A 27,775-nucleotide genomic window follows, 5' to 3' on the forward strand; every position below is an offset into this window, starting at 1 on the left:
AGAAAGCCCTGGCTGCTCGTACTTGGGTTGTAAGCGTCACGGGCACTCAACGGTTCAGTTGAATCAGAGAGAGGGACAAACAAAGCGTGGCGGAGAAGGAGGTCATACACAAAACAAGGTGGACTAATCCAGGTAGGCAAACTCCTCCGCAAAGCAGATCCGAGTGCAACAGACTGAGCAAAGCATCTCCTGCACTGGACCGGCCTTATGATGGTGCGCGCGCAACCCCTCCCCCCACGTTGCTGGAGGCGCGCGCGGTTCCCTGGGATTGCTGCTTTAATGTCCGCCATGTTTGCCGTGGCGCATGTCGCGGACCGACGGCCAAATTTCGGTTTCTCGGGCTCGGCTCGGTCGGCATGAGGGCCATTTCGAGGAGCGCCCTATCCACCCAGGGGACGGACTCCTTAACTCGCATCCATGAGCGGCTCCGGGCGTCCGGCCGCCCAATTAAGACTGGTCTAAAACGCCATCTTTGTGCCAGTGAGGTCCGCTCCTTTTCGCTGCGCGGTGTCTGCTGTAGTAACCCCACGGCGATAACTGGGGGGTGGGGGGGAGGGGGGTGTGCGGGGAGGGGAGGGATTTGTTTTTCTTTTTCGGAAAATTTTCTTTTATACAAAAACAAGACAGGAATCCTCTCCCGCGCACACCATGAGTAAACTCTCGTTCCGAGCGCGGGCGCTAGACGCCGCCAAGCCGCTCCCCATTTACCGGGCGAAGGATCTACCGGATCTTCAGGATTGCGTCTCCATCAATAGGGCCGTGCCACAGATGCCGACCGGGATGGAGAAAGAAGAGGAGTCGGTGAGTGAGGGAGGGAGGATGGTTGGTGGGGGGGCCGGGGGGCGGGGAGAAAGGGTGAAGCGGCGGCCGCTGGCGTTCTACTCACTGCGCAAGCCACGGCTCCCGCCGCCATTGTTGTCCTTTCCAGCCAAGGGGCGTTATGGCGCGGAAATTTGAAATCCCGGAATCGATTTTTAAAAAAATAGCAGTTGGCAAGCACGTTACTTCCAAGCTAAAAAGTTTTAAAAAACACATAGAAAGGAAATATCCAATAATGTTTTTTTTCTATCCAATATATCGCACGATAACTACCCTCCTACGGTGTGATGCCTGTGACGGTTTTAGTCCGTTTATTTTAAACGAGCCCCTCCCCTTGTCGCACCTGATTGGCTAGAGCCCTTGGCAATCTCAATTGCCGGGTAGAGCTCGGCCGCAGATTGGATCCTGGCGATGACGTACGACTCATAAGGTAAACACCGAAGCCCATGACGCCGGCTGCTTGTTGACAGTTGACATCGTTGGGCTCTCTCCGTCGCCTTCTCTGTGGGAAAGAGTTTGTAGAGGGGCGGCAGTGGGATGGGGGCTTGCATTTAAAATTGGCTTAAAGTTTTGGGGCAACTCAGATCTTTCGTCCCTGTTGCAGACCAATTCGGCAGCAGCTTACAGCATATGTGATATCTTGCAATATTTACATTTCATGCAAATGTTACTTCGATGCGAATGAAACACGACGGGAACTTAATGATACTTCCGTGGAAGTCAGTTTCAGTGTTGTAACCTGGGGTAATGTTCCTGCATTAAAGGTGAATCATGTCCAAGAAAGAATTTTTGAAACATATGCGATTGCATATTGCTGTTAAATCCTCTCCTGCACTAATACCTTATGTAATGGAATCAGTCAGATGAAACGTGACAATAAATGAAGGTACGAAATACAGATTGGCTAATAGAACTGCTGTAGTACAAATGGTAATAAACAGATGTTCACGTAAACCTGATTAATCTGGTTTCATTTGTGTGCCAACTTGATAATGTGCAAGGAAGGACCAGATCAGAGAGAGAAATGCGATGTGTGCAGTCTATTAATTTGAGACCTAGAAGGTCACAAGCCTGGCCCATAGATTTTTTTTGCGGTAGATTTGGGTCTGGTCAAGTGGAGAACTGTTTTTCAGTACTTCCTCTGTTGCATCTCCGTGGATGCCCAGGTGATGCAAAATATGCCACCTCAAACTGTGCCATTGAAATGAGGAAAATGCATTCTCCAGTATATTTTCTGAATTCACGTCACTTGAATACAGGACTCAAGGGACTGCCATTAGGCCAGTACTAAATGTTTACAGACGATCTGATTTGTTGTGTCTGCATTGGGATTACTGCATTCACTTCTGGTCTCCCTCCTATAGGGAGGATTTTGTTGAACTTGAAAAGGTTCAGAAAAGATTTGTACGGATGTTGCTGGGGCTAGAGGTTTTGAGCTATTGAGTGAGGCTAAATAGGCTAGGGCTATTTTCCGTGGAGTGTTGGAGCTTAAGGAGTGACCTTTATAGGGGTTTATAAAATCATGAGGGGCATGTGTGGGGTAAATAGACAGGGTCTTTTCCCTGGAGTGGGGGAGTCCGAAATGAACGGTCATAGGTTTAAGATGAGAGAAGAAAGATATAAAAGGGACCTAAGGGCAAATGGGGCTAGGTTAATTTAGATAGCTGATCAGCATGGAAACAGACCTTATAACCCTAAAATCTGGAATACACCATTTCAAAAAGGGAAGTGTATCAATGAGGCTTGTAACTGATGACTGAAGAGCTCATTTATACAGTATGTAAATAATCTAGAAGCTGGGCTGATGAGTTTTGTCTTGTTGTGATAGTCTGAAATTCTCCTTTCTAATATGTGCCCCAATCAGGGAGATGGAAAATCTCGGCCATTGTAACTAATTTCTAAATGTTGTGGCCATTTTGGAGACATGGGTAGAGCAGGGCCAGGATGAGTTGTTGCAGTTTCAGGGATAAGATGTTTCAGTAAGAACAGAGAAGATGGTTAATAAAAAAAGGGGTGGAGTTGGCATTGTTAGTTAAGGACGGTATTACAGTGGCAGAAAGAGTTTGAGAACTCGTCTACTGAGGTTGGAAACAGGAAAGGAGAGGGCACCCTGTTGGGAATTTTCTATAGGCCTCCAATAGTTCCAGAGATGTAGAGGAAAGGAAGCAATGATTGAGTCATAAATTGGAGCGAGAGTAATAGGGTAGTTGTTATGGGGGCCTTTAACTTTCCAAATATTGACTGGAAATACTATAGTTTGAGTACTTTAGATGGGTCAGTTTTTGTTCAATGCAGGATGGTTTACTGACACATTATGCAGACAGGCCAACAAGGGGTGAGACCACATTGTATTTGGGACTGGGTAATGAATCTGGCCAGGTGTTAGATTTGGAGGTAGGTGAGCACTTTAGTTATGTTTACTTTAGTGATGAAAAGGGATAGGTATATACCGCAGGGAAAGAGTTGTTGCTGGGGGAAGGGCAATTATGATGCATTTAGGCAAAATTTAGGGTGCATAGGATGGGGAAGGGAACTGTATAGGATGGGCACATTTGAAGTATGGAGCTTATTCAAGAAACAGCTACTGCAGGTCGTTAATAAGTATCTGTCAGGCAGGGAAGGAGTGGTCGAGCGAGGGAGCCGTGATTTACAAAAGAAGTTGAGTCACCTGTCAAGAAGAAGAAGGCTTATGTTAGGATGAGATGTGATGGCTCAGTTAGGACACCTGAGAGTTACAAGTTAGCTCGGAAAGACCGAAAGAGAGAGCTAAGAAGAGCCAAGAGGGGACTTGAAAATTCGTTCGCAGATAGGATCATGGAAAACCCTAAAGCTTTCTATAGGTATATCAGGAATAAAAGAATGACTAGAGAAAGATTAAGGCCAATCAAGGATAGTAGTGGGAAGCTGTGCGTGGAGCCCAGGGAGATAGGGGAAGTGCTAAATATTCACACTGGAAAAAGACAATGTTGTTGAGGAGAATACTGAGATACAGGCTACAAGACTGGACAGGATTGAGGTTCACAAGGAGGAGGTGTTAGCAATTTTGGGAAGTGTGAAAATAGATAAGACCCCTGGGCTGGAAGGGATTTATCCTTGGATTCCCTGGGAAGCCAGGGAGGAGATTGCAGAACCTTTGACTTTGATTTTTATGTCGTCATTGTCTATAGGAATAGTACCAGAAGACTGGTTGATATCAAATATTGTCTCCTTGTTCAAGAAGGGGAGCAGAGACAACCCTGGTAGTTTTAGACCAATGAGCCTTACTTTGGTTGTGAGTAAAGTGTTGGAAAAGGTTATAAGAGATGAGGGATAGTCAACATGGTTTTGTGAAGGATGCATCGTGCCTCACAAACCTTAGTGAGTTCTTTGAGATGGTGACCAAACATGTGGATGAGGGTAAATTGGTTGATGTGGGGTATATGGATTTCAATAAGGCATTTGATAAGGTTCCCCATGGTAGGCTATTGCACAAAATATGGAAACATGGGATTGAGGGTGATTTAGGGGTGTGGATCAAAAATTGGCTCGCTGAAAGAAGACAGAAGGTGGTGGTTGATGGGAAATGTTCATCCTGGAGTTCAGTTACTGGTGATGTACAGCAAGGATCTGTTTTGGGGCCACTGCTGTTTGTCATTTTTATAAATGAGTGAGATGAGGGCGTAGGAGGATGGGTTAGTAAATTTGTGAATGACACTAAGATTGGTGGAGTTGTGGATAGTGCTGAAAGATGTTGTAGGTTACAGAGGGACATAGATAAGCTACAGAGCTGGGCTCAGAGATGGCAAATAGAGTTTAATGCGGAAAAGTGTGAGGTGATTCATTTTGGAAGGAGCAACAGGAGTAAAGAGTACTGGGCTAATGGTAAGATTCTCCATAGTGTGGCTGAGCAGAGAAATCTCGGTGTCCATGTGTATAGATCCCTGAAAGTTGCCATCCAGGGTTATTAAGGGTTATAGGGTTGATAGGGTTATTAAGAAGGCATACGGTGTGTTACCTTTTATTGGTACAAGGGTTGAGTTTCAATGCCACGAGGTCATGCTGCAGCTGTACAAAATTCTGGTGTGTGATCACATTTGGAATATTGCGTACAGTTCTGGTCACCGCATTATAGGAAGGATGTGCAAACTTTGGAAAGGGTTCAGAGGAGATTTACTAGGATGTTGCCTGGTATGGAGGGAGGGTCTTATGAGGAAAGGCTGAGAGATTTGAGGCTGTTTTCGTTAGAGTGAAAAAGGTTGAGAGATGACTTAATTGAGATATAAGATAATCAGACAGTTAGATAGAGTGGACAGTTGAGAGCCTTTTTCCTTGGATGGAGGTAGCTAGCTCACGGGGATATAGCTTTAAATTGAGAGGGTGATAGATATAGGACAGATGTCTGAGGTAGTTTCTTTACTCAGAGCAGTAGGGATGTGGAACGTACTGCCTGCAACAGTAGTAGACTGGCCAATTTCAAGGGGATTTAAATGGTCATTGGATAAACATATGGATGAAAATGGAATAGTGTAGGTTAGATATGCATCAGATTGGTTCCACAGGTCGGCGCAACATCAACGCTGAAAAGCCTGTACTGCGCTGTAATGTTCTATCCTAAATGTGTATTAATTGCAGTTACTAGAATTCCTTTCTTCTTTTTGCGAAAATATGGAAGATAAAAGATTTGACTTCCTGATTTTGCTGCATTCAACACTGGTGCTTGCCATCTATTTTTGAGTAAAAAATATATCAAGTTGTCACTAGTATGAAATATTCTTAGTGTTATTAGCTAATTAGAAAATTACTATTTTTATGTGTGCTATGACTTTCATATAGCTACATCATGACATTACTTATTTCCTCATTATATGATCAGTTAATAGGTATAGACAATCTTTTCCCCTCACTTTTTGGATTATTATAAGATGCTGTTTTGCGCATTATAGTGTATGAACTAGGAGTGCAGAGGATATCTACATCTGTCAACTAATCAGACTGTTCCACTATTTGGTTCACTATTTCAATTAATGATTCTATAATTTATATATGGGGAGAAAGTGAGGTCTGCAGATGCTGGAGATCAAAGTTGAAACTTAATTGCTGGAACAGCACAGCAGGTCAGGCAGCATCCAGGGAACAGGAGATTCAACGTTTCGGGCACAGGCCCTTCTTCAGGAATGTCCTGAAGAAGGGCCTGTGCCCGAAACGTCGAATCTCCTGTTCCCTGGATGCTGCCTGACCTGCTGTGCTGTTCCAGCAATTAAGTTTCAACTATAATTTATATATGGTCAAATATTCAGTTATTTAAACTGTAAATATTACCAACATCATAATCTCTTTTCTCAAATTACACCCCCTCCCTGTCTTTCTTGAGGCAACCCTATTTCTGTCCCAGTCAATCTGTAAGTCAGAGTTTGCCCCTGCATTACAGGATTAGAATATAGTCACTACTAGGCCTACCCTGCCATTCATTGAGAATGGTTGATTTTGGTCTTTTCTTCTACTTACCTGTCCACTCTGCATATTGATTTAATGGAAGGACAAAACTATTTTGCAGCCTTAAATATATTCACTGACCGAATTCCAGAGATTCAGTTCAGGAATTCGGTTCAGGAATTCCAGAGATTCAGAATCCTTTGGGGTAGAGAATGCTCATCTCAGCGGTGAATCATCAGCTTTTATCCAAAAACCGTGCTCACTTTGTTCCACGTTTATTCTACATTTATTGGTCAACAGACTAAGTACCTTACTATCGACCCTGTCATACCTCTTCATAATCTTGATTGTTTGAATGAGATAATCACTAATTCTTCTCAACTGCAGATAATGTAGACCCAATTTAGACAGCCTCATTGTAGATGACTCTCTCATTCCTGAACCCTTATACTATCCACAATGCAATTATATCCTCCTTTAAAGAACAGCAACATTGCACCTTGTTTTTTCGGAGTGGTATCTTCAAACTCGAGAATTGTCGCAAAACTTTATTGCTAGGGATTGGAATACAAGAACAAAGGCCATTGTTCCGTTTGATTTCCTAATGACTTGTTTTACCTGCATGCTATTTTATTTTCCATGTATGAGCAGGCTCAGATATATCTGAACATGAACGTTGACAAATTTCACCACTTTTTAAAAAAAAAACTCTGATCTGTTCTTATGACCGTATTGAATAATCTGTCACTTTGTCATGTTATATTCTAACTGCCATCTGTTTCTCATAAACCTACCTACCTGTGTATCTCTTTTCAACTGCTTGGTGCCTTCCTCATGGCTTTCATTCCCACTCGGCTGTGCCATCAGCAACTTAGATGTATTACTCTTTCTCTTTGTCTAAGGTATAATATAGTTTATAAATAGCTCTGATCCGTGCTGTCGTCACAATCTGCCACCTTAAAAATGCTTTGTTTATTTCTACTTTTGGCTTTCAATTCATTAACTAATTCTCTACTCATGCTATGTATCACCTACAATACTGTGAGCCCTTGTATTATTTATTAAAATTTTGTGTAGTAACGTTTCAAATTCCTTTTGGGAACTTAGGTACGTCTACTGGTTCCCCTTTCTCTACCCTACTGGTCGCATCTTTGAAATAAGTAAATTTATCAAATATTATTTCCTTTTTGTGAAAGCTTCTTGATGTTTTAATCGTGCTATGTTTTTCAAGTGCTTTCTTTGGACTTGCACAACAGTAGATGTCCAAGTGTCTGACAGCGGGTTAACTGGCGTGTTTATTTCTGTCCTTACTTGAAAAGCAGTGTTACTGACTACCAGTCTCCTGGGAATTTTAGAAAATAATTGGCAGTGTGTCCATTTTCTCTGAATCTTTTAGAATCGTGGATATCGGCAGTCAGGTTCTGGAGATTTGATGAGTCTTAGTCCATTAAAACTCTCCATACTTTTTAATCTGTTATCCTTCATTTCCTCACTCTTTTTAGCCCTTGGCTCTCCATATTTCTGTTATAACCTCTGTGCAGAAGGCATAGAACTGTTTCATCGTTTTAACCGTAGCCATGGAAACAGTGTTTATCTCCTTTTTATGTGCTTGGTAAAAGTTTTGAAAATTATTTTGTTTGTGCATTGTTTAGGTATTCTATTTTATGTCATAACATTATACAGCACGGACACAGACCCTTCGGTCCAACTTGTCCATGCCAACCATCATGTATCCTAAACTGATCTTGTCCCATTTTCTAGCATTTGGTCTATATCCCTCTCAGCTCTTCCTATTCATATACCAATTCAGATGCCTTTTAACTATTGTAATTGTACCAACTGACACCACTTCCTCTGGTAGATAGTTCCATACACACACCATCCTTTGCATGCAAATGTTGCCCTTCAAGTCCCTTTTCAATCTTTCCCCTCTCACTTTAAACCTATGTTCTCCAGTTTTGGACTGCCATACCCTGGGAAAAAGACCTTGGCTATTCACCGTCATGATTTTATGAACCTCTCAAAGGTCACCAGCCAGCCTCCACTTCCAGGAAAAAATACCCCAGCCTATTCGGCCTGTCCCTATAGATCAAGCCCTCCAGTCCTGGCAACTTCCTTGTAAGTCATTTCTGCACTCCTTCAAGTTTCCCAACATCTTTCCTATAGCAGGGAGAGCAGAATTGAGTGCAGTACTCTAAAATGGCCCAACCAATGTCCTGTACAGCCACAACGTGACATCCCAGCTTCTATAGGTGAAAGTAAGGACTGCAGATGCTGGAGATTAGAGTCGAGAGTGTGGTGCTCAAAAAGCACAGCAGGTCAGGCAGCATCCGAGGAGCAGGAAAATTGAAGTTTTGGGCAAAAGCCCATCAGGAATGAGGCTGGGCGTGGAGATAAATGGGAAGGGGTGGGGCTGGGGGGAGGTAGCTGAGGTGGAGGTGGATGGAAGTGAGGGTAAAGGTGATAGGTCGGAAGGGAGGGTGGAGTGTATAGGTGGGAAGGAAGATGGACAGGTAGGACAGATCATGAGACAATAGACAATAGGTGCAGGAGTAGGCCATTCAGCCCTTCGAGCCTGCACCGCCATTCAATATGATCATGACTGATCATTCCTAATCAATATCCTGTTCCTGCCTTATCTCCATAACCCTTGATTCCACTATCTTTGAGAGCTCTATCCAACTCTTTCTTAAATGAATCCAGAGACTGGGCCTCCACCGCCCTCTGGGGCAGAGCATTCCACACAGCCACCACTCTCTGGGTGAAGAAGTTTCTCCTGAGCTCTGTCCTAAATGGTCTACCCCGTATTTTTAAGCTGTGTCCTCTGGTTCGGCACTCACCCATCAGCAGTTTCCTGCTGCCAGGGTGTCCAATCCTTTCATAATCTTATATGTCTCAATCAGATCCCCTCTCGGTCTTCTAAACTCAAGGGTATACAAGCCCAGTCGCTTCAGTCTTTCAGTGTAAGGTAATCCCGCCATTTCAGGAATTGACCTTGTGAACCTACGCTGCACTCCCTCAATAGCCAGAATGTCTTTCCTCAAATTTGGAGACCAGAACTGCACACAGTACTCCAGGTGTGGTCTCACCAGGGCCCTGTACAGCTGCAGAAGAACCTCTTTGCTTCTATACTCAATCCCTGTTGTTATGAAGGCCAGCATGCTATTAGCCTTCTTCACTACCTGCTGCAACTGCATGCTTGCCTTCATTGACTGGTGTTGAAACTTAATTGCTGGAACAGCACAGCAGGTCAGGCAGCATCCAGGGAACAGGAGATTCGACGTTTCGGGCACAGGCCCTTCTTCAGGAATGTCCTGAAGAAGGGCCTGTGCCCGAAACGTCGAATCTCCTGTTCCCTGGATGCTGCCTGACCTGCTGTGCTGTTCCAGCAATAAAGTTTCAACTTTGATCTCCAGCATCTGCAGACCTCACTTTCTCCTTCATTGACTGGTGTACAAGAACACCCAGATCTCTCTGTACTGCCCCTTTACCTAAATTGATTCCATTGAGGTAGTAATCTGCCTTCCTGTTCTTGCCACCAAAGTGGATAACCATACATTTATCCACATTAAACTGCATCTGCCATGCATCTGCCCACTCACCTAACTTGTCCAGGTCACCCTGTAATCTCCTAACATCCTCATCACATTTCACCCTGCCACCCAGCTTTGTATCATCAGCAAATTTGCTAATGTTATTGCTGATACCATCTTCTATATCATTCACATATTGTAAAAAGCTGCGGTCCCAGCACGGATCCCTGCGGTACCCCACTGGTCACTGCCTGCCATTCCGAAATGGAGCCGTTTATCACTACAATAATGAGGGCGGCGCTGAGTTGGAAGGTTGGAACTGGGATACGGTGGGGGGAGGGGAAATGAGGAAACTGGTGAAATCTACATTGATCCCATGTATTTGGAGTATCAGGAGGCAGAAGCAGAGGAGTTCTTCCTCCAGGCATGGGATGGTAAGGGAGTAAGAGAGGCCCAGGACCTGCATTTCCTCGGTGGAGTGGGAGGGGGAAGTTGAAGTGTTGGGCCATGGGGCGTGGGGTTGGTTGATGCGGGTCTCCCGGAGATGTTCTCTCAAGCACTCTGCGAGCAGGTGTCCTGTATCCCCAATGTAGAGGAGACCGCATCGGGAGCAACGGATAAAGTAAATGACGTGTGGAAGTGCAGGTGGAACTTTGATGGATATGGAAGGCTCCTTTGGGGCCTTGGACAGAGGTGTGGGTGCAGGTTTTGCAATTCCTGTGGTGGCATAGGAAGGTGACGGGAGGGGAGAGTGGCTTGTTGGGGATGTGTGGACCTGGCGAGGTAGTTGAGGAGGGAACAGTCTTTACAGAAAGCGGATAGAGGTGGGGAGGGAAATATATATCTCTGGTGGGGTCTGTTTTTAGATGGCGGACATGAAGGAGGATGGTGTGATGTATACTATGTTTTCCTGCCTGACCTTCTGTGCTTTTCCAGCACCACACTCTCGATCCTAACTTCTAAAGTCAATGCACTGACCGATGAAGGCAAGCGTGCCAAACGCTGCCTTCACCACCCTGTCATTCTGTGACTCCACTTTCAAGGAACTATACACCTGTAATTCTAGGTCCCTTTGTTCGGCAACACACCCCCGGACCTTACCATTAAGCGTATAAATTCTGCCCTGATTTTCCTTCTCAAAATCCAACATATTGCATTTATCGAAATTATACTCCATCTGCCACTTCTTGGCAAATCTTTCGTTTTAAATGAATTTTTTTGGAAACCTTCAGTTTCAAAAACACCCTGAACCCTCAGAATTATTAGTGTTTTTTGCAATATTAATGATATGGAGGTGCCGGTGTTGGACTGGGGAGGACACAGTTAAAAATCATATCACTAGGTTACAGTCCAGCAGGGTTATTTGGAAGTAAAAGCTTTTGGAGTGTAATTTTAATGACTTCCTTTTTAATACCACCTTAATTTGCCTGGCAAGCCACAGATGATTTTTCCTACTAAGTTTTTGTTTTTCAATATAATGTGATTTTTTGTTGAATGAGATTAATTTTCTGTTAAATGATTACCACCAATTCATTTGGATTATGAACATTATTTCTCAGTGGATCTTTTATTAATAAATGTAACCTCATTGCACAAGATTATGTCTAAAATAGCTTTATCCCTAGCTGATTGCATTCCAATAAAATGCCATAAAAGCATTCTGTACAAACTCCTGTTCTCGATCATGATTGCCAATTTGACTGATCCAGACTGTGATGATTATGTTCCTGCATCAATAATGTTATAAGCTCCAATAATTTCTTGTTTACTATTGAGGGACTCATAAATTACTTTCACCAGTGCTTTCTCACCCTTACTAGTCCTAGTCTCCAGCCACACTGATTCTATTTTGGACTTTGGGCCAAAATTCATTCTTGTTCATGATCTTATGTTATTCTTCATTCTGAGGGCTACAGGTCATTCTTGTCTATTTTGCTTGTTTTTGGGTAATGTTTTCACCTTGCATGTTTATTTCCCAGCCTTTGTAATCTTAATGTTAGGATCTAAACTAATTATATCTATTTGTACTACCCTGTTATCTGTCTCATCACAGGTTTACAAAATATGAGTCGCCTGGATAGGGAGAAGCTCTTTATCCTTGTAACAGAAAAAAAACCCATAGATTTAAAGTGATGTGTATATGAAGCTAGGGTGATGAGAAAAACCTTTTCAGACAGTGAGTGGTTAGGGTATGGAAAGCGCTGCTTATAAATGTAGTTGAGGGGGTTCTAATTGAGGCATTCAAGATGGTATTGGATGATTATTTGGATAGAATTGGTATGCGGGATGTGAGGAAGAGGCAGGAGATGGGCACGAGGTAATAGAACCGATGCAGGCATGATGGGCTGACTGTCTCCTGTGCAGTAACTGGTATGATTCTGTTATAAAGTGGTTTCGGTTTTCTTTTCACTGCTGTTTCCTCCTTAGGCCTTGTAACCATCACTGATATCATCCCTTCCTGTCCTATTCAGCTTGTCTTTACCCATTTGTATATACCTTACTATTGCATCAACATTTGTGTTTAGATTTCTTAATGTTTCTTCACTGGAACCCTCCTATCCCTCTTTTGTTTTAAACTCATTCTGCAGTATTCTGACCATATTGACTGATGCATTTATATATTTTGAAGCTGTTTCCAGTCTTTGTGACATCCTGGCTACCCTTACCCATATGGTTAACCTGCATTCTTGTTTTATCCTTCCCAAATCATTCCTGAAGCGACATTCCCTCCAGAAAAGCTCCCTCTTTGACTGCCCCAACAATTATATTTAAAGTACTCTCGACAGTTTTAGTTACCCAAGTTGTCAGAACACTGGTCCTAGTATGGGTTATGTGAAGGCGGCTACTCCTTTTCCCATTATTAGCACCAGTTTCCTAATTTGTCCTTTATTATTCTTGAAGCAATGCATTCAACTCTGTTCTTATTAACCCTGTGCCAGTTTGCTTGTGGCTGAGATAGTAATCTAGAAGTTATTATCTCTGCAGTTCTGTTTTTGAATTTAGCTCCAACTGTCCGTGTCCCCTCAGTAGAACTTCTTTCTTAATCTTTCCTATGCCATTGATACTCATGTCCATCAAGCAATATGTATAATGCCACATTTATAGTTCTTCAACACTAGTAAAATATCACCCCATTTAGAGGAATAAAAATCTTATTATTACCTACCTGCTCACCAAATTGATGTCTTTGAACTACTATTGGAGCATTGAAAAAAGTATATAAAGCAGCAATTCCCTCCTCTGCACTAATCCCACAAGTCTGCTCTTATTCCACATCACACTCTGGACTTGTTAACTCCATTTTGGGCTCCTCCTGTGAATAGTCACAAAACCTTTTTGCTTTTATAGGGAACTAGGGCCGCACCCAAGTTCCAACTGCTAAGTCAACTTCTGCTGCACTAAGTAGAAATCTTTAGACATTCATTTATATTGACAGAAAACTGCTGCTCCTGCTAGGTTGTCTCTGTTGAGCTCGACTTTCTAAATTAACATGCTGTTGCAACGTTATTTTTCAGTCTGGCTGTGAACTTAAACTTAGCTCAAAGGTTGCGGGTAGAAAGCTGGAAATTGGGTCGAAATACCTATCAGCCATGATTGAATGGTGAAGCAGACTCGATGGGCCAAATGGCCTAATTTCTGCTCCCCTGCCTTATGGTCTTAAGCCACATTTACCAGAGGTAGCTCACCCACACCAGTCTCCCAAATTTATTGTTCATTCCTTGTTGCATACAGGCCTTGGGTCTCCACTTTGTGCTCCTATTCCATGAGAGTTGGACACCCTGATATTGTATCAGTTCCACCACATATATATTTGCAACTGTGTATTTCATGTTTATTGATGTTGTTTGTTTTCATGTTGATCAGATAAGAAATATTATCTTTTAGACATTGTGAGTTTGTAGAAATCGCTTGCTCAGTGGAGACTCGGCCATAGAATTTATTCATGGTTCAGTTGGACAGAAACCTCATAAACAAGAAACTCGGGAGTTTTGGAGGGTTGGAGATGTCAAGAAAGTGGAGTTGAAACTACACTTAAATTGAACATGATCTTATTGAATGCTGAAGTAGGATCAAGGCCAAATAGCTCACTCTTGCTCCCAATAAGAGATTAAGCTCCTTGTGACAGTAGGCTTGCAGAAACAGACAAATCAATAGTAAAAGCTTCTACAGATATGTGAAGAGAAACCATTAGTAAAGATGAATGTAGGTCCTCTACAGTCAGAAACAGGGGAATTTATAAGAGGGAATAGAGATGGCACATTAATTAAGTATTTACTTTTGTTCTGCCTTCACAAAGGGAAGACACAAATAACAATCAAAAATATACCGGAACGAAGGGTCTAATACGAAAGAGGAATTGAAATAATTAGTATAAGAATAGAAATATTATTGGGAAACTTTTGGGATTGAAAGCAGATAAATCTCTAGGGCCTGGTAACCTTTATCCCAGAATACTTAAGGAATTAGCCTTACAAAAAGCAGATGTGCTTGTAGTCACCTTCCAAAATTCTATAGACTATGGCACATGAATTTGAGCGTAGCTAAGGTAGCTGAAATAACCGCACAGAGGCCGATATCCTGTCACCAAGCTACTCTTGGTTTACAAGTGCATAGTACATGGTCTCTGACCAGCCAGCTCAGAGCCAGTGCCGAAAATGAGGAGATTATCTGAATCTCTTGTTTATATCTGTCAGGCAGGGCTCTCTAGCCCAGCTTAGCAATCCAATCAGAGCACTCATAATAAATGTGATCCACCTGGCCCTCATTCCACTCAATACGGTAACCCTACTATTTTAAGATGGGAGGCAGAGAGGAAACAATGAAAGGTTAGCTTGATTGTGATAGCAGGAAAAATGTTAAAAATCCATTACAGAAGATGTAATAGCAGCGTCAGCACGAATTTACCAAGAGGCAGTCCTGCTCGACAAATCTACTGGACGTTTTGAGGATGTAGCATGTAGAGTGAATAAGGGGTAGCTACTGAATGTAGTTTACTTTGATTTTCAGAAAGGTTTTCATAGGTCCCTCATAAGAGATTAGCATGTACAATTAAAGAACAGTGAAGGTTATTTACTGGAATAGGTTGGCAGACAAGAAACATAGAAGGAAAATAGGCCTTCTTCCAAGTGGTGGACAATGACATTTGGGATAGTGCAGGGATCAGTGCTTGGACCTAGGGTATTCACAAAATATGTTGGTGGTTTAGTAGAGGACACTGTCACATCCAAGTTTGCAGATAACACAAAGCTGGATGGGAGAGTTTGCTGTGAGATGTGGAGGTATTAAGTGGGCAAATACATTGCAGATGCAATATAATGTGGTCAGGTGTGAGGTTTTCCACTTTGGTAGCATAAACAGGCAGGCAGATTATTATCTGAATGGGAATAGTTTGGGAAAGGAGGAATATGCAACCAGACCTGGGTATCTTAGTACGTCAGTCACTAAAAGTAAATATGCAGGTGCTGCAGGCAATGAAGTAGGCTAATGATATGTTGGCCTTCACAGTGAGAGGATTCAAGGACAGGAGCAAGGATGTCTTGCTGCAACTGTACAGGGCATTGGTAAGGCCACACGAGGAGTATCGTGTGCAGTTTCAGTATCCTTATCTAAGAAAAGATGTTCTAGTTATTTAGGGAGTACAAAGAAGTTTCACCAGACTGATGCCTGGGATGACGGGACTTGGGTAAGGGGAAAGTCCAGATTGCTTATGACTAAATTCATTGGAGTTTAGAAGAATGAAGGCAGATCTCGTACCATGCTATGAAATGCTAACAGGATTAGATAGGGTAGTTGCAGGAACGATGCTCCCAATGACTGGGAATACAGAACTGGGGTCACAATCTAAGGATAGGAGGTAGACCTTTTAGGACTGAGATGAGAACCTTCTTCATCAAGAGTGATGAGCATTCTCTATCACAGGAAATTGTTGAGGCCAAAACATTACAGACTGCCTCATAGCGCCAGGGACCCGGGTTCAATTCCCACCTCAGGTGACTGTCTGTGTGGAGTTTGCACATTCTCCCCGTGTCAGCGTGGGTTTCCTCTGGATGCTCCAGTTTCCTCCCACAGTCCAAAGATGTGCAGGTCAGGTGAATTGGCCATGCTAAATTGCCCATAGTGTTAGGTGCATTAGTCAGGGGGAATGGGTCTGGGTGGGTTACTCTTCGGAGGGTCGGTGTGGACTTGTTGGGCCGAAGGGCCTGTTTCCACACTGTAAATAATCTAATCTAATCTAAAACTTAACAGTCATAGAGTCACAGCACGGAAACAGAACCTTTGGTCCAACTTGTCCAACGTGTTGACCAAGTTTCCCAGACTAAACTAGTCCAACGTATCTGTGTTTGGCCCATATCCCTCAGCCTTTTCTATTTATGTACCCATGTAAGTGTCTTTTAAATGTTGTAACTCTATACCTGCATCTACTACTTTCTCTGGCAGTTCATTACGCAAACATTTCTGTGTGAAAACATTGCTCTTAAGGTTCCTTTTAAATCTTTCTCCTCTCTGTTTAACAATATGCCCCCTAGTTTTGAACTCCCCCACCTTAGGGAAAAGGCCTTTGCTATTCACCTTTTCTATGCCTCTCATGATTTTATAAACCTCTATAAGGTCACCCCTCAGTCTCCGATGATCCAGGAAAGAAATCCCAGCCTCTCCTTATAACTCAAACCCTCCAGAGCTGGCAATGTCCTAGTAAATCGTTTCTGAACCCTCTCCAATTTAATAATATCCTTCCTATAACAGGGTGGCCAGAACTGAACACAGTACTCCAAAAGTGACCTCACTGTCATCCTGTACAACCTCAACATGACATCCTAACTCCTATACTCCATGGTTTGAATAATGAAGGCAAGTATGCTAAATGCCTTCTTAATTACCCTGTCTACCTGTAACACAACTTTCTAAGAAACTATGTACCTGAACCCCTAGGTCTTTTTATTTGACAATACCACCCAGGACTTTACCATTAACTGTATAAGTCCCACTTCTGTTCATTTTACTGAAATGCTATTACCTTGTACTTATCCAAATTAAACTCAGTCTGCCAATCCTCAGCCTATAAGCCCAATTGATCAAGATCCTTTTGTAATCTTAGATGATCTTCCTCACTGTTGGAGTCACCAATTTTGGTGTCATCCTCAAACTTACTAACCATTCCTCCTAAATTTTTATCCAAATCATTTATATCAGTGACCAGCAACAGTGGACCCTGCACCGATCCTTGCAGAAGACTGTTGGTCACAGGCCTCCAGTCTGAAATCAACCCTCCAACCCTACCCTCTGACTTATACTTTTAAGCCAATTTTGTATAGAATTGGCACTTCCAAGACAGGTGCACATATAGTTCTTTGTACTGAAGGGATCAAAGGATATAGAGAGAAATTGGGAACAGGGTACTGAGTTGCATAATTAGCCAAGATCATATTGAATAGTGGAGCAGGCTTGAAGGGCAAATGACAGACTCCTGCCCTTACATTCTGTCTTTCTAACTCCTTTATTCCTATGTTTGGAAGATATGATTAATGGAACATGTGAGCAGTTGTATTTATAATGTTAAATTCCTGTGTTATGAAGCATTTGTGTCCTGCATTGTCCATTATGATATCATCCATCATGTTTTTAATCTTAAAATCGTTAATGAAATGGCTGACATCAATAACTCTTCGAAGATTTTGTACTTCAGCTCTGCTTAGTTATACTTTAGTTCAAATATCCCAATCCAGCAGCATCTGTGGAGTGAGAAACAGTTAACAGTTTAGGTCTTTTCATCTGAACGTTTATGTTGATATTGATTAACAATGGGGCAGATTTTCTTCTGGTCAGACAGTTGTTACATAAGCATAGATCGGAGTTGCTCATGGGATCCTGTGGAATCCCCATTGTAGTGTGCTCCAAGAGCATGCCCAGGAAATTGAATTTTCTGCTCTGCATTTCCACTGCACCTGACACCTTCCCCCATCCCGGGAGCTGACGCCCCACCTCAGTCCACACCTGAATTGACCCGACCCAACTCTCCAGGATCCCTTCTGATCTGCTTTGCTGATTGGAGTTGCATATGATAGAAGGAAGATTTTTGGAAGTTAATCATCAGCCATGGGACATCACTCATGGGTTTGTAAGCCTAACCATCTTTGTCAGTTTCTGCAAAGACCTTCCCTCCACCATAAGATCGGGGTGGAATGTTCGCTGATGATAGCACATTTTTGAGCAGAATTTGAAATTGAATGGATGCAGAGCAACTCCCATTCAAAGGTAGCAGGACCCAAGCAGCATTCAGGTTTGGACTGATAAGTGACAAATAACATTAGTGCCACACCAGTACATATCTTTAAAGTCCAGCAGACTGAGTGTTGTATTCAAAATGCAAATAGGATTTTCTTTCGTATCCGTTTTTACAGATACATTCCATTTTATTTACTGCAAGTCATATCTTATGGAGGGGTGGTGAGCTTTACCTTGGGGATGGAGAAAATTACAAAAATTGGTGTTAGGTGGGAGTGCTAATGTGTTCCTATCTTGACCTCTTTTTCCCAGAGGTAGCTTTGGTGCACATTTGGTAACCTTTCCTTTTGCTGCTTGATGGGGTTGGGATATCATTGGCAAGGCCAACAGTTGTTATCCATTCCTAATTGCCTTTGAACGGAAGGGCTTGTTAGGCCATTTTACAGGGCAGTTAAACATCAACTGTTGTGCTGACTCTGCAATTTCAGTTGATGTCCGTGAAACTCATGAAGGGGTGTTCTGTTGATGCCACTTCTGCAAGGGGGTATTCTTTTTCCTCAATTGAGGATATCCCTCTATCATGGTTGACAGGGCCCTCGCCCACATCCAAACCATTCTCCAAACTTTTGCCCTCACCCCTTCCCTTCCTTCCAAGGAGAACAACAATAGAGTCCCCTCATCCTTATTTTGCACCTCAGCAGTCTGCACACCTGAAGGATCATAAACTGCTATTTTTGCCACCTCCAGCAGGATGCGACCACCAGACATATATTTCCTATCCCTCCCTTGTCAGTATTCCTCAGGGACTGTTTCCTCTGGAACACCTTGATCCATGCCTCCTCCAGTTTCATCACACTCCCACTGGTCCTTGCTGTGTAGTCACAGAAGGTGCAATCCTTGCCCATTTACCTCTTCCTTTCTTGGTATCCAAGGCCTCAGACATGCCTTCCTGGTGAAGTGGTGATTTACCTGCACTTCATTCAATCTAGTGTACTATCTTTGTTGATACCATGTGGTCGCCTCAACACTGGAGAGGCAAAGTGCAGACTGGGTCACCTCTTTGCCAGACACCTTCTTAAAAATTACCCCAAGCTTCCAATTGTCTACCACTTCAACACACTACGTGCCCCTATGTCAATAGTTCTGTTTCAGGCCTGCTACAGTGCTCTGGTGAAGCTCAGTGCAAACTGGAAGAACAACACCTTATCCTCTGCCAAGGTACCTTACAGCCCTCAAGACTCAACATTGAGTTTAGCAATTTTAGAGACTGAACATCCTCCTTCATATTCATGACCTAGGGCTATCGGGGTGGATTATGTTCTGTATGGATTTCTCCCAGCACAGCCAACCCATTTGCACTATTCAAAATTTGCATTATCACCTATTTAGTGTTTGCTTATTCCCAGGTTTACTGTCAGTGAAACAGTAGATTTAAGAAACAGGACCTTGAAGGTTATAATCTCAGGATTATTCTTGGTGCCATGTACTAGCAAGCACAGAAATCGAATAGAGCAGATGAATGTGTGGCTCAAGTTTTGGTGCAGGAGGGAGGTTTCAGATTCCTAGATCATTGGGAAAGTTTCTGGGAAGGGCGTCTGCAAGCGGAACAGTCTACACCTGGACCAGAATGGGAGTAACATCCTCGTGGAAAGATTTGCTAGGTGGCGTTTAAATTAGTTCTGCAGAGGCAGTGGGCATAGTGCATTAACAATAGCGACACAGCATACGTTAGGAAAGGAACCAAGCCAAAGTAAGTTCAGCCATATTGTGTCTCAACACAGTTAGACGATGCTGGGTGGGCCTCTACTTTAATTCCAAAAGTATTAGAGATGAGATGAGGTTATGGAATTGCGATGTTGTGGCTACCACAGAGATGTTGTTGAGGGGTGAAAACGGCAGGCACACTCATGTTCTTGGACATAGGGTCTTCAGGGAGGGTATAAAAGTGGAGATGGTATCGTATCATTAGTTGAGGAGTCAGTTACTGCAAGAAGGAGGGGTGATATCTTGGCAGGGTCATCAAATCAGGCTTTGTGGGTATAATTTAGGACTAAAAAGAGAGCAGTCACATTGATAGGTGTGTATTGCACACCCCCAAGCAGTCAGTGGACAATTGAAGAGCAATTTTGTAGTCAGTTCACTAAGGTATATTACAATAATAATATAATAATAATAATAGAGTAATATATTAGGGAATTTTAACAATCCTATGTGATTTGGAATAATCATGGTACAAAGGGGTCGGGGGAAGCAGATTTCTTGAAATGCATACAGGAAACCTTGTTTGAACAACATGCAGATGGTCCTACAAAGGATGGTGCAGTACTAGACCTAATTCAGGGGAATGAAGCTGGACAGGTGTTCGAGTGGGAAGCATTTTAGTGATAGTGATTGCAACACTGTATGTTTTAAGATAGCTCTTAAAAAGGAGAAGGATGACCTACAGAAAAGGGTTTTGGACTGAGTTAAGGCTATTTTATTGAAATAAGGTAAGATCTAGCCAAAATAAATTGGAAACGACTACTTGAGGGGAAAAATGCAAAGCAGAATAGTGGCAGGTGTTCAAAAAGATACTTGGGGGAATACAGGCCTATTGTCACCCTGTTCCCCCCTCAGTCGAAGCAAAATGCCTTGAGACACAGTATAGTTTTACCTCCTCCATTTTTATTCCTTCCCTGGAGGGAGAGAGAACAATCACACGTGCACAGAGACATGAGTTCAGTCTTCTGTGGAACAGCAGTTTCTCAGTGAACTATGTTGTCATTTTACAGGAAGGAGCATCTAGACAAGGCAACATACATATACACATTAATTGGGTGACCCAGACCCATTCCCCCTAACTAATGCACCTAACTTTATGAGCAATTTGGCATGAACAGTTCATCTAAACTGCATATCTTTGGTCTGTGGGAGGAAACCGGAGCACCCAGAGGAAGCCCACACAGACACTGGGAGAATGTGCAAACTCCACACAGACAGTCACCCGAGGCTGGAATCGAGCCCGGGTCCCTGACGCTGTGAGGCAGCAATGCTAACCACTTAGTCACCGTGCCGCCCTGGCAATAATGGAGTCCCAGTCAATACTGGGGAAGTTAAAATCACCCATTATAACAACATTGTTGTTTTTGCATCTTCCCATGATCTGCTGACACATCTATTCCTCTATCTCCCGGTGGCTTTTGGGAGACCGAAGTACAGCCCTCTCATAGTGATTACACCCACTTTCTTCTCCTTGGGTTGTCCCCATTTGGTCTTGTTGGATGAGCCCTCTAAAGTTGTGGGGAAATGAAAGCAGAGAAGGTGACATCTGCGTTTGGAATCGAGAGATGTTGGGTTTCAGCTGCAGCGGTGCAGTAGGCCCAAATTGGTTCTCCTGGTGACGATGGGAATGGTGGTTATATTGGCGACAGCATGGTAGGACCAGTGTGATACTCCTGGTGCTGAATGCCTGGGGCAGGTCGTCTGGCGGTGGTGGCTGCAGTGGTGAGGGTGGCCCTGGAGTGGGGCTTCTGGAATTGACTGTGATCTGGGGTCTTTATGACACTGGAGCCCATTATATTGAGAACCCAGAGTCTGTTGTGGAGACACGAGCGGTGCACAAGAAGGGTTGAAGATAACTTTGTTTTTAGTTGTATCTTCTGTAAGTCAAAATGGTCCTGAAGCATGATGACATATTACACTCCCCACTATTTCTTTGTTAAATACAAGTAACAACAAATCATTCTATTCAATTCAGTTCACCTCTTTTACATCTCTGTCTATTATGCCTGAAATACCTAAACCTTGGGAACATTGAGCTCCTAGTCCTGCCCTTCTGTCAGCCACGATTGTAGTTCCATGTACTAATCTGACTCTACACTCATCTGCCTTATTTATTATAATCCTTGCATTAAAATAAAAACACTTCAGTCCCCCGATCCAGCCATGTTCATTAATCTAGCCCTGCCTGTTCTTATATTTGCTTGACTTAACCTCTACTCTTTGAGCAGTCCTCATGTTGACTTATGCTCTGATTCGCACTATCCAGAATTCTTCTACTTCTATTAATATATAATACAAACATCCAATAGTAATTACCATTCTGCCATTAGTCATGATGCTGAAGAACAGTGTAATTAGAGCAAGACCGATTTCTGTTATGAGTATGGAAAAGGAATTTATCATGGGGAATAATTTGCTGACACAAATACGCACAGATTTGAGATGTTTGATTCAAAACAAGTCATTCCAAAAATGACCCCAGAGCACACCATTGCTTGTGTCACAATATGAAGAGCATCCATTAACCACTATTCTTTGTTAAGCATGCTATCCACATTGCCATGCCACTGCTTCAGTGCTAATGCCCCTGATTGTATGCACAATTGCTTATGCAGCAGCATCTTCAGTGATTTTTGAGAATCTGTACACATAATGTCCGCTGCATTCTTTTTAATTAGTGTTCTGTTATTTTCTCTAAACCTCTATCAGATTTTTTGAAGTTTAATAATTAAAAATATCTATTGACTGCTCTTAATTGACATGCACGTTTTTAGGTAAATAGTATTTTTATGTCCTTGCAAGTATAGGGTGCATAAAATTACGTGGCTCAAAGTCTGGTGTGGGAGAAGTGGGTTCCAGTTCATGGGGAACTGGCACCAGTGAGTGGGAAAGTGAGGCTGTATCATTGGAATGATTAACAACTGAACCATGGTTCGAGTAGTGTTCCAGTTAACCAAGTAACTAAAGAGTGGGAGCAAGGGATAAAATGTCAAAAGATGTGGTTCCTCAAAGAACAGATAAGGTAAGGAAGGAATGAGGGTCAGAAAATAGAAGGAAGGAATATTGAAAAAAAAACTTAGGAATTCACTACAATAAGGGCTAGATGTTACAAAGATAACAAGAGGACAAAACTAAAGGCTGTTCATCTGAATGTGCATAACAATGTTTCCGAGTTGACAGTGTACACTGAAGTTATTAAATATGATCTGATAGCTGTTTTAGAGATGTGGCACGGGGGAGGTGGGAGCCAGGGAGATAGTGAGGAAAGAGATCAATCTGAGATGGGTACAGTTGAAAACAGAAGCGAGTCAAACAGTCAGGGCAGGCAGGGACAAGGTAGGACTAATAAATTAAACTGCATTTATTTCAACGCAAGGGGCCTAACAGGGAAGGCAGATGAACTCAGGGCATGGTTAGGAACGTGGGACTGGGATATCATAGCAATTACAGAAGCATGGCTCAGGGATGGGCAGGACTGGCAGCTTAATATTCCAGGATACAAATGCGACAGGAAGGATAGAAATGGAGGCAAGAGAGGAGGGGGAGTGGCGTTTTTGATAAGGGATAGCATTACAGCTGTGCTGAGGGAGGATATTCCTGGAAATATATCCAGAGAAGTTATTTGGGTGGAACTGAAAAATAAGAAAGGGATGATCACCTTATTGGGATTGTATTATAGACCCCCTAATAGTCAGAAATTGAAAAACAAACTTGTAAAGAGATCTCAGCTATCTGTAAGGAAAATAGGGTGGTTATGGTAGGGGATTTTAACTTTCCAAACATAGACTGGGACTGCCATAGTGTTAAGGGTTTAGATGGAGAGGAATTTAAGTGTGTACAAAAAAAATTTCTGATTCAGTATGTGGATGTGCCTACTAGAGAAGGTGCAAAACTTGACCTACTCTTGGGGAATAAGGCGGCAGGTGACTGAGGTGTCAGTGGGGAAGCACTTTGGGGTCAGTGACCATAATTCTATTAGATTTAAAATACTGATGGAAAAGGATAGACCAGATCTAAAAGTTGAAGTTCTAAATTGGAGAAAGGCCAATTTTGACGGTATTAGGCAAGAACTTTCAAAAGCTGATTGGGGGCAGGTGTTTGCAGGTAAAGGGATGGCTGGAAAATGGGAAACCTTCAGAAATGAGATAACAAGAATCCAGAGAAAGTATATTCCTGTTAGGGTGAAAGGAAAGGCTGGTAGATACAGGAATGCTGGATGACCAAAGGAATTGAGGTTTTGGTTCAGAAAAGGAAGGAAGCATATGTAAGGTATGTACAGGATAGATTGAGTGAATCCTTAGAGTACAAACGCAGTAGGAGTATACTTAAGAGGGAAATCAGGAGGGCAAAAAGGGGACATGAAATAGCTTTGGCAAATAGAAATCAGGAGAATCCAAAGGGTTTTTTTTTTCAAATACATTAAGGACAAACTGATAACTAGGGAGAGAATAGGGCCCCTCAAACATCAGTAAAGCGGCCTTTGTGTGGAGCCGCAGAAAATGGGGGAGATACTAAACAAGTATTTTGCATCAGTATTTACTGTGGAAAAGTATATGGAAGATATAGAAAGTAGGGAAATAGATGGTGACACCTATTACAGAGGAGGAAGTGCTGGATGTCTTGAAACGTATAAAGGTGGATAAATCCCCAGGACCTGATCAGGTGTACCCTAAACACTATGGGAAGCTAGAGAAGTGATTGCTGGGCCTCTTGCTGAGATATTTGTATTATCGATAGTCACAGGTGAGGTGCCGGAAGACTGGAGGTTGGCTAACATGGTGCCACTCTTTAAGAAGGGTAGTAATGACAAGCCAGGGAACTTATAGACTAGTGAGCCTGACATCAGTGGTGGGCAAGTTGTTGGAGGGGATCTTGAGGGACAGGATGTACATGTATTTGGAAAGGCAAGGACTGATTAGGGATAGTCAACATGGCTTTGTGCGTGGGAAATCATGTCTCACAAACTTGATTGTGTTTTTTGAAGAAGTAACACAGGCGATTGATGAGGGCAGGGCAGTAGATGTGATCTCTGTGGACTTCAGTAAGGCGTTCGACAAGGTTCCCCATGGGAGACTGATTAGCAAGGTTAGATCTCACGGAATAAAGGAAGAACTAGCCATTTGGATATAGAAGACAGAGGGTGGTGGTGGAGGGTTGTTTTTCAAATTGGAGACCTGTGACCAGTGGAGTGCCACAAGGATCGGTGCTGGGTCCTCTACTTTTTATCATTTACATAAATGATTTGGATGCGAGCATAAGAGGTACAGTTAGTAAGTTTGCAGATGACACCAAAATTGGAGGTGTAGTGGACAGCGAAGAAGGTTACCTCAGATTACAATAGGATCTTGATCTAATGGGCCAAGAAGTGGCAGATGGAGTTTAATTCAGATAAATGCGATGTGCTGCGTTTTGGGAAAGCAAATCTTAGCAGGACTTGTACAGTTAATGGAAAGGTCCGAGGGAGTGTTGCTGAACCAAGAGACCTTGGAGTGCAGTTTCATAGCTCCTTGAAAGTGGAGTACAGGTAGATAGGATAGTGAAGAAGGCGTTTGGTGTGCTTTCTCTTATTGGTCAGAGTATTGAGTTGGGAGGTCATGTTGCGGCTGTACAGGACATTGGTTAGGCCACTGTTGAAATATTGCTTGCAATTCTGGTCTCCTTTTTATCGGAAAGATGTTGTGAAACTTGAAAGAGTTCAGAAAAGATTTACAAGGATGTTGCCAGGGTTGGAGGATTTGAGCAATGGGGAGAGGCTGAACATGCTGGGGCTGTTTTCCCTGGAGCATCAGAGGCTGAGGGGTGACTTTCTAGAGGTTTACAAAATTATGAGGGTCATGGTTAGGATAAATAGACAAAAGTCTTTTCCCTGGGGTTGTGGAGTCCAGACTAGAGGCATAGGTTACGGTGAGAGGGCAAAGATATAAAAGGGACCTAAGGGGCAACTTTTTCACGCAGAGGGTGGTACATGTACGGAATGAGCTGCCAGAGGAAGTGGTGGAGGCTAGTACAATTGCAACATTTAAGAGGCATCTGGATGGATATATGAATAGGAAAGGTTTGGAGGGATATGGGCCGGGTGCTGGCAGGTGGGTCTAGATTGGGTTGGGATATCTTGTCGGCATGGACGAGTTGGACCGAAGGGTCTGTTTCCATGCTGTACATCTCTATGACTTTGTCCTATGTTGTAAGAGAGATAACTAATGCGGTAATAGATATGTTGCTGTTTATTTTGCAAACTTCCCCAGATTTAGGAAAGATTCCATCAGACTTGAAAGTGTTGTTGTGGTTCTGTTCGTCGAGCTGGGAATTTATGTTGCAGACGTTTCGTCCCCTGTCTAGGTGACATCGTCAGGGCTTGGGAACCTCCTGTGAAGCGCTTCTGTGATGTTTCCTCCGGCATTTATGTCACCTAGACAGGGGACGAAACGTCTGCAACACAAATTCCCAGCTCGGCGAATAGAACCACAACAACGAGCACCCGAGCTACAAATTTTCTCACAAACTTTGAAGACTTGAAAGTAGCAAATATAACCCCTCTTCAACAAAGTAGAGAGGCAGAAAACCGGAAACTATAGGCCAATTAATTTGACATTTGTGGGGAAAGTGTTAAAATCAATCTTTTAAGAGACTATACCTGCATACATAGGAAAATTCAAGGTAATCGGGAAAGGTCAGCATAATTTTATGAAACTAAAATTGTTTAACTTTTTTTGGACTCCTTCGAAGGACAACATATGGCTAAAGAGGATCATGTAGAGATTCTGTACTTGGTTTTCCAGAAGCCATTTGATAAGGTGTCACATCACAGCTTATTGCAGAAAATAGAGTTCATTGTGTGGAGGTAACATTGGCATACATAGAAGGTTGGTTGGATGACAGAAAACACAACAAGCATAAAAGGGTTTTTGTCTGATTAATAAAATATGACAAGTGGAGTCCCACACAGGTCTTTGCTGGGGCCTCAACCTTTTACAATTTCCATCATTGTGTTAGCTAGAGGGAACAAAGGCATGGCAGATAAATTCAAGATGACACAAGAATAGTTATTGCTTCAGTAGACATTGACTGTGGACTGCCAAGGTGCACAGGGATTTGAGTGCTCTAGCGTATGAGTTACACAGTTGGTATTCCAGTACAGCATGTAATGAAGTAATGGAATGCTACTTGTTATTACAAGTGGGATTAAACATAAAAGTAAGGATATTATTGCTTCCGTTGTACAGAGCATTGATGAGATTACATTTCAAATACTGCGCACAGTTTTGGTCTCCTTTAAGAAATTACATAACTGTTGGAGGCATTCAGAGGAGGTTAAGGTAAATTTGGGCTGTCATGGGGATGAGTTGGACAGACTGGGCATGGTCTCACTGGAGTTCAGAAGTGAGGAGTCACTTAATTGAAGTGTATAAGATCCTGAATTGACAAGGTGAACTTGGAAAGGATATTTGCTTTTGTGGCTGAATTCAGAACCGGGGACTCTATAAGTTAAAGGTTCGTCCTTTTAGGTTCAAACATAGACAAGAAAATTTACTGCTTGCTATCTCTCAGTCCTCTCGCGTCTTCCTCTTTTCCTCCTTTCTTCCTCTCATCCTCCTTTCTTCCTCTCATCCTCCTTTCTTCCTCTCTTCCTCCTTTCTTCCTCTCTTCCTCCTTTCTTCCTCTCTTCCTCCTTTCTTCCTCTCTTCCTCCGTTCTTCCTCTCTTCCTCCGTTCTTCCTCTCTTCCTCCGTTCTTCCTCTCTTCCTCCGTTCTTCCTCTCTTCCTCCGTTCTTCCTCTCTTCCTCCGTTCTTCCTCCGTTCTTCCTCCGTTCTTCCTCCGTTCTTCCTCCGTTCTTCCTCCGTTCTTCCTCCGTTCTTCCTCCGTTCTTCCTCCGTTCTTCCTCCGTTCTTCCTCTCTTCGTTCTTCCTCTCTCCCTGCTTTCTTCCTCTCTCCCTCTCTATATATCTCTCTATCTGTCTCTCTCTATTCTTTCTCTGTTGAAACCCATGTGGACCCATAAGGGGCTGTGGACCATTAACTGTACAAAT

The 27,775-nt window shown here is 42.9% G+C and overlaps 1 protein-coding gene across 5 annotated transcripts in view; it reads left to right on the forward strand.

Moving 5' to 3' along the window:
• The first annotated feature begins 260 nt into the window (after positions 1–260).
• epc2 (enhancer of polycomb 2) overlaps positions 261–27,775 on the forward strand; it is a 72,707-nt gene continuing 45,192 nt past the window's right edge. For 2 of the 5 annotated variants that reach the window (XM_043694132.2, XM_087989244.1), the window contains exon 1: positions 580–801. In XM_043694132.2, the coding sequence (XP_043550067.1) occupies positions 649–801 (153 nt within the window). In that variant the 5' untranslated portion in view covers positions 580–648. Of the gene's footprint in view, positions 486–579; positions 802–16,591; positions 16,614–27,775 lie in introns of those variants that run through there. The other 3 variants (XM_087989246.1, XM_043694133.2, XM_087989245.1) reach the window with 3 other exon arrangements.

The sequence above is a fragment of the Chiloscyllium plagiosum genome, unplaced genomic scaffold (genome assembly GCF_037043375.1).
Source record: "Chiloscyllium plagiosum isolate Xiang-an unplaced genomic scaffold, Cpla_swu_hap1 HiC_scaffold_7, whole genome shotgun sequence".
Taxonomy (NCBI): Eukaryota; Metazoa; Chordata; class Chondrichthyes; order Orectolobiformes; family Hemiscylliidae; genus Chiloscyllium; species Chiloscyllium plagiosum.